Genomic DNA, 15,107 nt, shown 5'->3' with positions numbered 1-15,107 from the left:
GTGAGTGTGTGTGTGTGTGTGTGTGTGTGTGAGTGTGTGTGTGTGTGTGTGTGTGTGTGTGTGTGTGAATGTGTGTGAAAAAATGAGAGGAGAGATGCTGCAAGGGGTAAGACATGGCGATCGGAGAGAGAAATGAAATGCCAGCAGTTATTTATTTAAATGCTGAGCAGTATACATATTTAATGATTCAAGAGCACCTGGTGAAAGGCAGATGGAGCAGGGATTTTGTCTGTAATTGTGGTTGCACCTTGACCCTGGTGTTGTAATGGAAATATGCTTAGCTCAAGAAATGCTCTTCTGTCAAGTTTAGACTCTCTACACACATGTAGCAATCAAATGCAAACACACACACACACACACACACACACACACACACACAGGCAGACCTTGTTAATGGGGACAAAGACAACAACACAGAGCTATAGACAAGCTATCCGGCTGGTCCGAGATGTGTTAATGTGCTCCCACAGCTCGGCTGGATGCTGTGCAGAGTCCTGGGGTTTTATTACAGCACTGTGCAGACACAGACAGAGAGACAACAGACTGTGCTCACCTAGCAATGATATAATGGCTTTAAAGGTCTGCATAACTCACAGCTCTTGGGTGAAATAGCACACTGAATAGGAGGCATGAAATAGAAAGAAAGGAACAAAGGGTGCTGAATTTAATGGCGAGGCTATGAGAACGAGAGGGGCACTGACTTGTGCTGGAGGATTCTTTGGGATGCTTATTGATAATCTTGCAGTGCTACCACCACCACTTCATGATAATCATTTTGATAACAGTAACAGAGCAGAAGTTGAAGCCAGGGGACAGCGGTTGAGCTCATGCAAGCAATATGAATTTGTGTCTATTTTAATTTCATTATTGTCCAATCTTGTTGCCCCTAATTATTATCAGCCTGATCCAACTAGTATTTGCAGGCATTTGTACACAAAGTTTCAAATTTGTACATTTGGACACTGAAAATTAAAATATGGATATACTGACAGCATCTAAGAGTACTGAAGAAATCTTTTTGATTTTTATTTTTTTTATTCTTATTTAAAGATGCATTCAATTTTTCAAAAAGTGACAGTAAAGACATTTAAAATGTATCATGGTTTCCACAAAAATGTTAAGCATCACAACAACAATCACACAAGTGCATTTTGATCAAATAAATGCAGCCTTAATGATGTTACATCTCGGGTCCTTTGAACTATGTGTATGTATTTCTGAGTGTGTCTGTGCAGGAAAAGGCATGGCCTGTACTCAAGCCAGCAGAGATCCTGATTGGTCTGCTCCTGATTGGTCCTGTCCTGGTTCCAGTGAAAAGGACCTCCCCAAACACTCTAGGAGGCCGAATGCGTGCCATTTGTTTTGCTTTGTCTTGGGGTTCCTTTGTGATTGTGGGTACTGCGAAAAACTTGCTCTTGTTTTAGTTGATTTCCAATTGTATTTGTAAATATTTAGTTTAAGGGAAGTAGGGAGTGTGACGCCATTTCTTTTATATTGTTTGTTCTATGTTTTGGGTTAAGGGAGTTAGGGAAGTTGTGTTGTATTTATTGTTTTTCCTATGTTTTATTTTGGTTAGAGAATTGAAAGGGTATACTAAAATTAGTTAATTTTTGTTTGTTATTTTGGCCTTGTCCACTCCTGAATTTGTTCCTTTTGTTACTCATTTTCATTATAAGTTTGTTAATAAATCTATTTTTTTGTTTGATAATATCTTGGGAGTGAGTGCACGTTTCATTTATGTTGCCACTGGCCCTAGACGGTCGTAACATAAATTGGGGGCTCGTCCGCCGGTTCAAGCTTTCTCCGGTTTGAACAACCAAATCCAATACACTGTAGACAAATGGACTATTCGATCTAATGAAATTTGCCTTGTTTCTTACATTAAACATTAAACTTTTAAACAGTAGAAAAATGTACAGTGACACAGTACACTATTACTGTAAGTTATTTATGCTTATGCAGAGTTTATTTACTATTCTTTTGACCCAAAATAAAAAAATATGTGCTTCTCTAAAGTTGTTCATACTTTTTACAGACTGCCAATTTGTTGATTATAAATAATTCATAATTAAATTTAATTGCAAATGTACCTGCACTTACTAATTAGATCATATTGTTGTTTGCTGTTCTGTCTTTAAAAGGCCCTATCCATAAAAATGTTCAGTTCATTCATCTCTCCTTCTGCATCACTAGTGGCACAATCCCAATCACAGGTCAGGTCAGGAGCTGCAGATGGATGCAGTGGCCAGTGGTGATCATCAGCATCTCATTACTTGGGTTACTGATAAGTCCACTAATACCCTCGTTAGTGCCCACTCGCCGGCCCTTCAATCACACGCAACTGCTCGATATCCATTAGAACCTGCATTTCCCCTCTCCTAACCTGAGCAAATGCAGATTAATGCACAAGACTGTCTCAGATCAGAGTGTGCGTTGGCAGGGGTAAACCGTGAGGGGATCAGAAGGTGAACCTTTTGATCTGCTAAAAAGCCCTTCGTCAGATAGCAACAAGCTATGAAGTTGTGTGACGCACCGTAAGAGTGTGATGGAATTGAAGGACTGGATCATATGTATGTAATTATGTGAATCGTACATTAAAAAGAAAAGCTGAAGACCTATTCACAGGCAAGCACAAACATTGATGCAATACATTCTTAAAGGGCTAGTTCACCAAAAAATGGAAACCCTGTTATTATTTACACATCCTCATGTTGTTTCTAACCGGTGTGACTTTCCAATGTGGAACATAAAATAAGATATTTTAAGAGTTTTATTTGTTTGTTTGTAATTTTTGTCCATGCAATGCACGTCAATGGTAATCAAAACTGTTTGGTTACCATCATTCTTAAAAATATATTATTTTCTGTTTCATAGAAGAAAGTAAGCCATATCGGTTGATTTTATGAAATTACACGAGGGTGAGTAAATGATTTTCACATTTCACAGTTTTCATTTTTGGGCAAACTATCTCTTTAATAACAAAAAGTGACACCCAAAAAAAAAAGGAAGAGGAAGTAAGTCAGACATTTGACTAAACATACAGCAGCTTATTCTGAAAAAGCTGTCTATATCACAAAAAGAAAAACACCTTCACAAATGACTGCAGAAAACATGCAGAAAAAGTGGGAAAAGGGATATTGAAAATGACCAGAGATTATAGGTTCCATTTTATTTTGTTTTACTTTTTATTTTTATTTTTTTATTTATTATTATTATTATTTTTTTAATTTTGGTATAAGTGTGTTCACTGAAAATTCCTAAAAGAAAAAGTGCACTTCAAATTCCTGGATGGTGCACTTAATTAACAGAAACAAATGAAGAGTGGAATGTTAAACACTCAGACAGATGATGAAATAACCTCAAAGGGTGCCGCGACTAAAAAAAGGTTGGGAAACACTGCACTAGATAGTAGAGTACATAGTGCTTTGTATAAGTGCATAGTATTTCATTTGGGACACGACTTTTTATTATACTATATCAGAAAACAAACCAGAATGGATAGTTTTACATGTGAATATCTATTTTAATTGCCTTAAACAAAACTCTCAAAGTTTCAAACAAGCAAATCTAGAGATTATTATCTGTATGTATTTGTTTGCACGCACATGTGACCTTGATCTTACAAGTTATGTAAAATAAGCCAATCAGGTTAGAATTTACCAGACTGATAAAGCGCTTTCCAGATTTGTATGCAACATGCACCAGAAAGTTAATGCACGGTCTGTGGGCAGTTCGTAGGCATGCAGTCTGAGGCTAGCCGACTGCTAAGCAGGTCTAGTTACCTGAAAGTGAGAATCTGTAGCGTTTTTCAGAGCAACAAAAACACGTAGCGAAACAACTGAGAGTTAGACCTGTAACTCTCCAGAGTGGATCAGTGGGAGGAATATAGATAAGTCATGAAGTGTCAAGAAGGTTGAACAGGGCAAGTTCTGCTCTGTGGTCTAACTCGCACCATTCAGTACAGACCGTGACCAGGAGCGACTGAACAACAGAACTGCTTCTTGTGTGCATACATTACGATGGTAGCAATATAAAAGGTTGTGCTAGTAGTGAACAACCCTAGCTTAGTCCAGAAATCATCTGAAATGACCATCATGATATTGTTTTCCGCAAGAGATACTCTGACTCCTTGAAAAAGAAAGGAGGTTTTGTTACACCACCGTTTGAAAGCACAATGCTTCCACTGTAGAATAATTGGGACAGTTTCAGTGGATTCCCAGCAATGTGTCATGGTAGCAAAAAAAAAACAAAGTGGCAGTTAACAACAAATCCCATCACAGGCAGCACAGAGAACATGAATCGATTGTCCATTTCAGGGATTCACTGCTTCTTACATTCAAACTGTCACAATATTTTTATTTTCCCCTTAGCTATAGGGCACAATTCCAAATGCCACTAAAGCATTTTTAGACACCAGCATTTCTACAATGCCCCTCGACTGTAAAACGGCTATTTTATTTCGGAATTAGAGCAGTGTAACTTTAATGCCCGACCGACGTTAGATTTATATCCCTTCTCAGCTCCAGTCATTGTGCTCAGTGAAACTAATCCACTCTGGCTTTCATTACAAAATGACAGAGTGCTACTAATTAATATTTGATAGCAAATTTATTCATATTTAATATTGTAATGTAATTAATAATAACATAATGAATATTTCAAGGTTAAGTTGTAGGCTCACATTTAATGAAGCGTTGGAGAATAATACTGAGCTTGCACGCTTATTTACATGGATGCATTATTGCTTAATTTGTGTTGAATGAAAAAATGCGCGATACCCAGGTGTCTTTTTTATGTATGTTTTTTCTTCAGAAAATTGCATTGTAATTTTTATTTATTCACTGAATATACTTAAAGTTGTTTCAAAATAATACATTTAATATGCACTTAGTATAGTATGATTTAAATATAGTAAGTATGTCTGAAAAAGCACAATTTAAATATATTTCTTTTTCACCTGGGTAATGATATGGGTTTAAACCCAAAATGGAGTCATGTCTTTATGTAGGCCAAATATGTGCTAGTAAATGTCCCTTTCATTTCCTCCCCTCCCCCTTAAATAAATATGTTCCAAAAGCATAGAATGAGCAGTTATTCTGGCTTTAAAGCTGAAATCAGCTTCACAGTACACTGGACATCAGCATAAAAGAGACATATGTCAAATCAACTGGTGTCTGCTTGAGCAAAACATAATTCCTTAATGTAAAAAGAAAATGTTTCCATAAAAGAAACAGGGAAACATTCACAGTCTGGCTCCATTTTCTTTTGTGAATAAACAATCAATGCCATTCTCTTCTATTCAAACTGACACTCCCAGTGATCTTGTTCTTTAGCTCGGATTGCTAAATATGAATCAAATATTATCCATTCTCCTTTTGCTACAAACACACATAATCCCATCAGAGATAAGAGCACATTATGGTAAGAAAGGGCATCACAAAGAAGTGCTATCAATTTGTGCAGAGTACATCTGCACTCAAAACAGAGGAATGATGTCCATTGTGATTAGGTGTCACAACACGCTCCAGCCAAAAGAAGGGGAGCAAAGCCATATGCAAGCTAGATTCTAATTTACATGTTGGAATAAAACTGAAAATGCTTTAAGTAAACACATCCAAATTACTCTTTGTTGGGCAAAGACTACAATTTGTTCTTTTCTGCCTCCTCACTGTTATGAGTGTTATATAAAAACATCATGCATCTAAATGGAATACAACTAGTACGTATATAGTAGGGGAATTTACCGTTAACCATTTAACAGGTTTTTACTGTAGCATTTTTACAGTCTTTTACCGTTAAATTCACTGTCATTTTTTACAGTGTACTTAGTTAGAAATCCCATGTACAATACACATATTGGGGATATATACCAGCAATGGATTTAGAGTTAAGTGAAAACGTACAGTGTGGTTATTTTGGCGGAAAGTCAAACACCATTCATGGATACATCATTTATTTGTGGTAAAAGCTAATAGATGTAAAACTCATGGCAAAATATTTGTGAGAATGTATCATACAAGAGACAGGGTTGCAGTGCCGTTTCTTAGTAAGGTTTTTACTGAATTGTCTAATTGCATAATATGTTTTATTCTAGCGGTTGTTTTGTATGTGGGTTTCAAGTAACCAACTCAAAACTCTCTTAGAACAGAAGATGAAAATATAATAGATCATTTTTGCTAATTTAATCCTCCAGACTAAAATTCACCACATTTTTACAATATATTTTGTGTAAACTAGTGAACAAAATAAAACCACAATGGCAAGAGTCAACAATATAATTAAAGTCAATAGCAACAAAAGGTTTCTTGATCTCAGGACAAGGATATGTTTTCCCCATGTGAGTTCAGAGCAAGTTGTCGTGAGTTTTAAATGTTCTAAATTTTGTGAATTATTTTTTGATGGCTAAATATATTACTTTTTGAATTTGTTATGACATCTTAACTGTTTTGTTTTTAATTTTGCTGTAAAGCCTAAGTTGTTATTAAGTTGTCTTATTTCCAAATAAAAATCAAATGAATGTTGTTATTTTAAACTTTCTGTCAAAGAATCCTGAAAAAAATGTGTGAAAAAAAATTCACAAAAATATTAAGCAGCACAACTATTTTCAGCATTAATAATAATAATAATAATAATAAGAAGAAGAAGAAGAAGAAGAAGAAGAATTTCTTGAGCAGCAAAATCAGCGTATTAGAATGATTTCTGGAGTATCATGTGACACTGAATAATGCAGTAATGACTGCTGAAAATTCAGCTCTGCCATCACTTGAATAAAATACATTTTAAAATATATTAATATAGAAAACACTTACTGTAATACAAGTTCACAATATTATCACTTTTACTGCAAACTTTTGAAAATTATTTGACAAATATAAAAAAAATCTTACCAATCTCAAACTTTTGAACAGTATCGCATTTGTCTAAACAGAAACCTACCCTTAGAAATACTCACTGGAGTAAAACGTGTGACAACTAGCCCTGGCCTCCCCTATAACTCCACAACCACCTAAAACAAGCTCAGTCTTGTTAAAGAAGCACGAGCTGTGCCGTGTTTCAGAACCAGGTGATGGCGAGTTGCGTTGCCAACCTAGTGAGTCAGACCACTGAGACCACCGAGACCACAAAGCCATGTGAAACCGTGAGACGACTGCTGTCATGTACCGTAGCTAACTCTTCTTATCCCTTCCTCAGTCACTCTCTCTCTCTCTCTGCTGTCTCTCTTAGCCCTGCCATGCCCACTTCTACACATATGCTAATCGTCTCCTCCGACTGGCAGCTGGTGCTCAAGGGGAGTTCGGGCACTGACAAGACAGGAGCCGGGTATATAATTAAACATCAGACCAGCACGTAATAAAAGCTAAAGGATGAAATGAGTGTAATCTCGGCCTGAGATTCCTAGATAATCAGCCCACAACCACATGCCTGGCAGAGATGACAGGAAAAGAAAAAAACATGCTTATTTGAATGACCCATTTGAATCACATACCTCCCACACTTTATTTGATTCATTTTTTAATTAGAGAGACAGAGTGAGGGAGGACTGCAGATCTTAGGTGATGGAGTGAGGCGGTGCAAAAGAGAGGGTGAGAGGGAGCGAGAGAGAGAAGCAGTGTTCAATCTCTTCCAACAGCATGGCTTCCTATCTCACTGCAACAAGGAACAAGGAAGCCGAGTACAGTCCATACCCCATACGTCCACCCATTCACCTCCACTCTCCATGCATTGTCCTCCTACAGACAATCATTCTGCTCCCCGGCACAAATACTTCATGATGTTAAATAAAGCACAACACATTAGAGAGCAGCAGAACAGCACATCACCGTCTGAGCGCTCCCAGCTGTCACCATCACGCACAGAGAGCCCTATAGCATTGTGAATGTGTCAGCCTAAAAACATTGTACTTCTTTGCCCTTCTACCTTGGAGATCATCACAGGGAGCTCATTTTTTGTGTTTATGCATTTCTGTTGATCAAAAGCTACGGCAGAATCCAACAAAGGCTGTTTAATTGCAGCTCTTGAAAAATTGATGCAGCTCTTAAGGACTTTTTTGTGTCACGCCGATATTGGGAAAACACAGGTGTAAGGCCACATGAGAGCACATATTTTATTCATATGCCCGAGTGACGGGAGGAGGCAAGCAGAAACAGTGGAAAATTCAAGGGAGAGGCCTTAATTAGGGGAAGTCGTGGCCTAATTGTTAGAGAGTCGGACTCGTAACCCAAAGGTTGTGGGTTCGAGTCTCGTACCGGCAGGGATTGTAGGTGGGGGGAGTGAATGTACAGCACTCTCTCCCACCTTCAATACCACGACTGAGGTGCCCTTGAGCAAGGCACCGAACCCCCAATTGCTCCCCGGGAGCCGCAGCAAAAATGGCTGCCCAGTATTTTTTTTATAAAAATATACAGATTTATTAAAATTAACCTCATAAAAAATGTATTGTTTAGGAAAGTTGTAATATACTATTTACTCTAAATAAGTAAGGAAGTTTAACCTTGTCTGTAGAAAAAATAAATAAAATAAGCATGAGGAATGAGCATGTCTTGTTGGCTATGGTAAAGTGCTAGCAGTTGGACAAGCATAGCGCCAGGTTGGGCTACCGAGGTTCACGCTTGCAGTGATCTGTGAACAAGCTGCTTTGGCCTGCTCATACTATAGTCCTCTCAGGACGCAGAGCTCTCTGCACAGGTCCAGTGCCAGGTCGTTCACCTATCCCGTAATTATCTCCATATCACCTCACCCCTCTGCATAAACACATATGCATGGGGCATATTGCACACTACACCTGTAAAATTCATTTTGAGTTTCCCTTCATACTATATTCGTTGCAGAACTTTCCCAGAGCCTGTGAAATACAACACCATGCATAAATTAGCATTCAGAGCTGTATTTTTCCTCGGCCTAATTGAACTGTTAAAGATGGAAACAGTGTGAGAGTCAGCGATGCCAACCTTGCCCTCTTCTTCACGGCAATTATTGCTCCTTCACAAAATGTCAAACGAAAAGGCATTGAGGTAGCAGAATGAATGTTTACACATGATAAGTAAGCTTAATATTCAGCCGACAATTAGACTACTCACCCTGCCAACCAGAATTGGATCGGGTCCAGAGAACTCCTCCAACACAAACATTTGATTCCAAACCCATCCTCTCTTGGCACGACTGAGGATTCTTTGTCCTTCGCTTGGCCGGTTTCGCGGGATCATGGCTGATGCCGTTTGTAAACTTTGTGACTGATTGTTTAACGGAGCCATGGAAGAGTACGGCACACAAGTAATCCATACGAGCAGGAGAGAAGTCCATAGATCTCGCTGCATCTCCTCTCCACGTTTGAGCACTTTGGATGGGATAAATGCAGAGCACTAATTCCGAGTATGGGTCACCATACTTGGCCACATGCCACATGTCACTTATCACTTATATATTAGTGGAGGCCCTGCCAAATTTTGGATGCACAAAGGATGGCATTTTCCATCTCACTGATGGTGAGGATATTGCTCAGTCAGTGCAGTGAAGCTAAAATTACTTTACAGTATTCGTTGCAGAACTTTCCCAGAGCCTGTGAAATACAACACCATGCATAAATTAGCATTCAGAGCTGTATTTTTCCTCGGCCTAATTGAACTGTTAAAGATGGAAACAGTGCGAGTGTCAGCGATGCCAACCTTGCCCTCTTCTTCACGGCAATTATTGCTCCTTCACAAAATGTCAAACGAAAAGGCATTGAGGCAGCAGAATTAATGTTTCCACATGATAAGTAAGCTTAATATTCAGCCGACAATTAGACTACTCACCCTGCCAACCAGAATTGGATCGGGTCCAGAGAACTCCTCCAACACAAACATTTGATTCCAAACCCATCCTCTCTTGGCACGACTGAGGATTCTTTGTCCTTCGCTTGGCCGGTTTCGCGGGATCGTGGCTGATGCCGTTTGTAAACTTTGTGACTGATTGTTTAACGGAGCCATGGAAGAGTACGGCACACAAGTAATCCATACGAGCAGGAGAGAAGTCCATAGATCTCGCTGCATCTCCTCTCCTCGTTTGAGCATCTTTGTAATATTTTCTCTTTGCCTGTTTTTTTTTTTTGCTTCCCCTCCAAAAGTTAGGGGTAGACCAGCTGACGGACAGCTGAATGGTTACTCTTTTGTTCTACGTATCCCCCAGCTCGAGTTCATGTTGCGAGGAGGGTCACGGATGTACTCTGATCTGTCTCCAGAATGCAGAGAAAGGAGACACACGGCGATATGTGACATCCATTAGTTGGTTCATCAATGTAAGAGATCTAGAGGGGAGAGATAAATGCAGACTTACTAGAAGTGCATGTAAATATACTGATAAGCTTGAGGAGTGAAGTCTCAAGGTCAGGTGGATATCACATCAGAAAACAAGTCAGAGCACATCTGTCTTCTGCAAGAGTATATAGTACATCACAGAAAAATATGTTTTTACTCTCTATAGCAACTGGAAAATATTTAAGATCTATACAATCAAGCCAACTACGTTTCAGATTACAATGTTTGTTGTGCCCACATTCCTTGCAAACACCGATACTTATGAGAATCAATATTCTTAAGAAAAAAAAAAACTTTTTTGAAATGTTACTATCAAGAACTAAAAAAGGACACGGTCATAAGTGATGACATACAGCAATTTTGAGGACCAAAAAAGGGAATAAAACACTATTTTCTACGTATTACTGCAGCATAGACTATAAATGCAGTAAACCTGAAAATCACAGAGTAGAGAAGAACAGCATGTTCATGAGCTGATTTCATTTCCCTGAACCAACTGCTTTCAATGTCCTTGACATATTACAATATTACGGTATAATTTAGAGTTTGCAGAATGATTAAAATACATATATTTAGGATTTGTATATTCTAAAATATAAGCTTGACCTATTATAAATCACTCTGCAAAGCTAAAAGAGACCATTGTTTATTTATTATTATTTTTTAATTTTTTGCAATTTGTCCATGTACTTGATTGCAATTCAAATACAAGCAGCAAGGTCAGTTTTTTTTTTTTTTTTTTTCTTTCTGGTTGACCATACAACAATCATAAGCTGCATTTCACTAAATCTGAATATTTACCAAAATGGTTTCTGCATTCTCTGGAGAACTCAGTTATCTATTATTTCATATGTTTACAGGCATCAAAAAGCAGCAGAAAGGTGGTGAAGAGGAATTCAGACTTTTCGTCTTTTAATGCAGCACACAACAGACCAGTATATATTTATTTTCAGAAAAAGTTGTGCATAAAATGTATTTAATTACCCTGTAGATTAGTAAGCAAGCCACACAGTGGAAACATTCACATCTTAGTCTTCGTTCCGTAGTGTAACTTTAGAGAGCAGTAAACCTTTATTGCACTATAATACCATAAACAGACTCGGCAAGCAAAGTCGATGCTTGAATCACTAGCGAATTTCAGCACCAGCATACGTGGACAGCTCCTCACAAAAAGTCTCTTACTTATTCACGCTCGCTTTCTGGCTCTTTAGAAAGAGTAAGAAACGCAAGGTTTTGATACTTAAAAGCAGGCACGGATACTCTGGAAGCAATATAGAGCACGGAAAAACATGGCACAGCGAGTTGATCAAGTTGATTAACCAAGACGTTCACAGACCACGTTCTTGTGTAAACTGAACACAGATAGTCGACGCACGACATTCCTGGACGATATGCAAAACAAAGAAAGTACAACGCGTATGGTTTGATCTGCAGGCTGTCAATCTGTCTCGCTCTCGGATAAATCCTGTAGCGCAAACAGCATACATCCAGTATTTCAGTCGAGCAAAAATGCATGCGACTCCAACCAAACGACCATTAATTACTGTGTAAAACCCTCCTGCGCCTGTTAATGAGTCTTTAGTACTTACTGTATCTCATCCGGACGTCCGTTCCATGTCACCCACGGGAGATAACAAATATCAGAGAAGGAAGAAAAAAAGACCTGACTTGTTTCGCAAAACAGCTGGCACTTGTCTTTCTGTCAATTTCCTGTCAATTGAATATGGACAAGAACAAAATAAGGAGAATAAGTTGACAGATGCGGTTGGGAACAATTAGGATCTGTACAGTTTAGTGGCTTGGCGTTGACAGGGTGTCGGTGAGCTCCGGCATGCCCGCTCGCTGAGTGGAGGAGTGAGGAGAGATGGACGAGAGGTGTTTGGTGGGAAGAGCCTCCCCTCTGCCGCGCTCATTGGGCTGATAAAGAGGCAGGTCCTCAGCCCTGGCAATGAATGCCCGCGCCCTACCCTGGGAATAGTGAACTTTTATGTCAGTGCTTGGTGTTTTTCAACGCACCTCCAATATTTCTCCATTTTTATTTTATTTTTTTCCTGCTAACAAAGCATCCATACGTGAGTCCCGTCTTGGCACTTCTGCGACGTGATTTGAATGCAACGGGATTTTACATGACTAGGACGCAAAGCCTCTGTGCAAGTATCTCAGCGGCACTTGCTTTTTGGCCAGGTGTGAAAGTTAGGGTGAATTCGGGTAAATTGGGACACTTTTGCCTTGTGAGACTGGAGAAGAAAAAAAAAACAATTAACCTGAATTAACCTCTATACAATTTACATTTATACGTAAATGTAAATATATAAATATAAATAATAATAATAATACAATAATTATATGCAAATAATTAGGGGCAAATTAAAGGTTACTTTATGTATGCTATATCGATTAATGGCATGCAAATTCATAATAAATGTATACATAATGACCATAATACACAAATGTGTTGCTTAATCGACGTCGCCCCCCCCCCAAAAAAAAAGCACGTACGCGCTGTTGTTATGGTTACCTCAAGCCAGCACAACAACGATCATTAGGTCTTATATTAACTTGTAATCTAACTTTTCTCTAACTTTATTACTGAAATGTTTGAAAACGCGGCTGAAACATATGTACATCTGCATGAAAAGAACAGACATATATGCTTATGATTTCAGTATTAGAGCTGGTCTGAGAGACTCAATTTGGCGACGAGGGATACAATTCAAAGCTTTTAGCTGTGCTAACTGTACAGCTAAATGTTCTGGTCACGCTGGATAAATAAACAATTTTAGTAGCCTATCTTCAAACGACCTTGAACTGATGCTGTGAACTGCTCCAATGTTCAATTTCAACTCCGACTTAAATTCAAAGTATCATTTGCAAACATTCAGCCCATTTACTCTAATTTTCAATGAGGAAATGCATTGAAATAAACCCACCAGCTTTTCAGCATTCACTAGTGCACATGAGATTTATCTTGACACGTTTCTTGTCCACATGCATTGAAGACTCTTAAGGTAGAGATACAGAAAAGCTCCGACTCCACTGGCTCCCTCTAGCGGCCAGACATCAAGCAGACATCAGGAGTTTTCTGGACTGTGGTCAGTTAAACCTTTGGGATTAAACCTTGCAGATACAGAAGTTTAATAAATCATTAGCCCCACTGCAACGATATTGAGACCTCTGTATTAAAAATAATATCAATAATAAGTGAATATACAACGCAAGCTAGTCACAGTATAGCCTTCTCAGATACAGTACAGTAGTTAAAACAAGATATTGATCAAAATGTTGATCAAAAATTCAAATGTTAATTTATAAAGATGATGGTGATTATAACGCTTATCCACAATTTTAAGGCTTAAAAAGAGCTGTTTTCATTTTTCTTTCATTTCTTTTTTTTTATCCTCACCCACATGAAAAATCAAGTCATGTGGGCACAATAAATTCACAATTATGAATCGCAGTCCTAACAATGTCATTTATATCCCTGATTTTTGTTTACTGATATTATATGTATAATTTACTCTTGTGGTTGCCACCTCAGAAAGTGATCATAGATATAAACCTGCTCACGTTTTGCATCCTGCCCAACATCCTCTTTAACTCTATTTTGGTTCGGCTGTGCAGTTTGTCAAGCTGCTCTCCAGTGGTTCTTTCTCTCTGTCATTGATTAATTCCACTGACAGAGCCTTTACCGGTGATCAAAATATCAGACGTCTTCTGAAAAAGGCAAAGCAAGTGAAGGGGAAACAGTCTTTACAGCCCAAGCTTCTTCAATCGATCATTGGTTACTACATTGTCAGTGGAATTAATCACAGGCCTGGTGCGCTGTGAACTGCTGGCACCCTTCTTCACACACCTCAGCCCTGTCATTTGCAAATGGCGACAACAGCCTCGACAAACAAACAGGAAACAAGCCGTGATTTATTCATTTGTCTCTGCATTTACATCAAATCATTTAGAGAGGCAATTACTTGGGGATTTTCCCAGCTGTTTCACATAGATGTAAGGCTATGTCTAAAACAATTGTCTTTCTTATTGAAGACGTGTGTCTGCGATGAATTCTAATCTCTTGTGACTCATAATTCATAGTGTTGTCATGTCTCAGTATTATTGTATATGTGCACTCATACTTCTTCCAAAATTGCACATTTGTGGCCACAATGGCCTGCAATGCATAGCATTCTTCCAAGATGCCAAAAATGCATTTCAGTGCATAAATGTGCAGAAAATCTTTGACCTAATTTGGTGATTGTGGTCAAAAATGTTCGGCCTTTTAAAAATTGCTTTTAAAATCTCTTATTATGCTATATAATCACCAAATCTAGGATTCAGTCTTTTTGTCAACTTGTTTTTTATTTTTTTTATTTTTGGTAAGTTAGTATACCCTGTGTAAGCAAGTTTTAGTCAGAAAAAAAAAAAATACACATTCTGTATAGCGTGGAAATGCATATTTAATACGCATGTTATGTCCGAGAACTGTCTGATGCCCATGTTTAAGCATGTGCAACATTTAATGACAGCACATCAGTAAATGTTCAGTTGTGCAACTCTCGGGTTTTACACAGTCATGAACCAGCTCTGGTGGTTGAGCATCACTGTTGGACTCTCCATTCAAAACACAATCCAACAAGACAAGAAGATAATGGACTGTGTGTTTATCGATTTCACCTCAACCAAAGCAAGGAAGAGACACTATTCTTTAAAGAACAGTCTCAACTGTATAATAACAGCTTCAGGTGGATGACTCTGCATTCCTGCAAAGTGAGTGTTCATTCAGTGTAATAGAATCTCTGCGACACAATTAACAAATAAAGTTAT

General features: G+C 38.3%; 1 protein-coding gene and 1 long non-coding RNA gene across 2 annotated transcripts in view; both read right to left on the bottom strand.

Moving 5' to 3' along the window:
- cdh8 (cadherin 8) overlaps positions 1–9,316 on the bottom strand; it is a 91,964-nt gene extending 82,648 nt beyond the window's left edge. The window contains exon 1 of the mRNA XM_016443057.1: positions 9,078–9,316. Coding sequence (XP_016298543.1) covers positions 9,078–9,314 — 237 coding nt within the window. The 5' untranslated portion in view covers positions 9,315–9,316. The remainder of the gene's footprint in view (positions 1–9,077) is intronic.
- Positions 9,317–10,087: 771 nt separating this feature from the next.
- On the bottom strand, positions 10,088–12,133 carry LOC107655538 (uncharacterized). Its single transcript, XR_001630453.1, has 2 exons — positions 11,882–12,133; positions 10,088–10,282 (listed from the first exon to the last, which is right to left on the bottom strand). It is a non-coding gene; the product is annotated as an uncharacterized LOC107655538 (long non-coding RNA).
- Between the last annotated feature and the right edge of the window lie 2,974 nt (positions 12,134–15,107).

Source organism: Sinocyclocheilus anshuiensis, unplaced genomic scaffold, assembly GCF_001515605.1.
Source record: "Sinocyclocheilus anshuiensis isolate Anshui unplaced genomic scaffold, SAMN03320099.WGS_v1.1 scaffold1281, whole genome shotgun sequence".
Lineage (NCBI taxonomy): Eukaryota > Metazoa > Chordata > Actinopteri > Cypriniformes > Cyprinidae > Sinocyclocheilus > Sinocyclocheilus anshuiensis.
The sequence above is the reverse complement of the archived record's forward strand: the minus strand, read 5'-3'. Positions and strand labels throughout refer to the sequence as shown.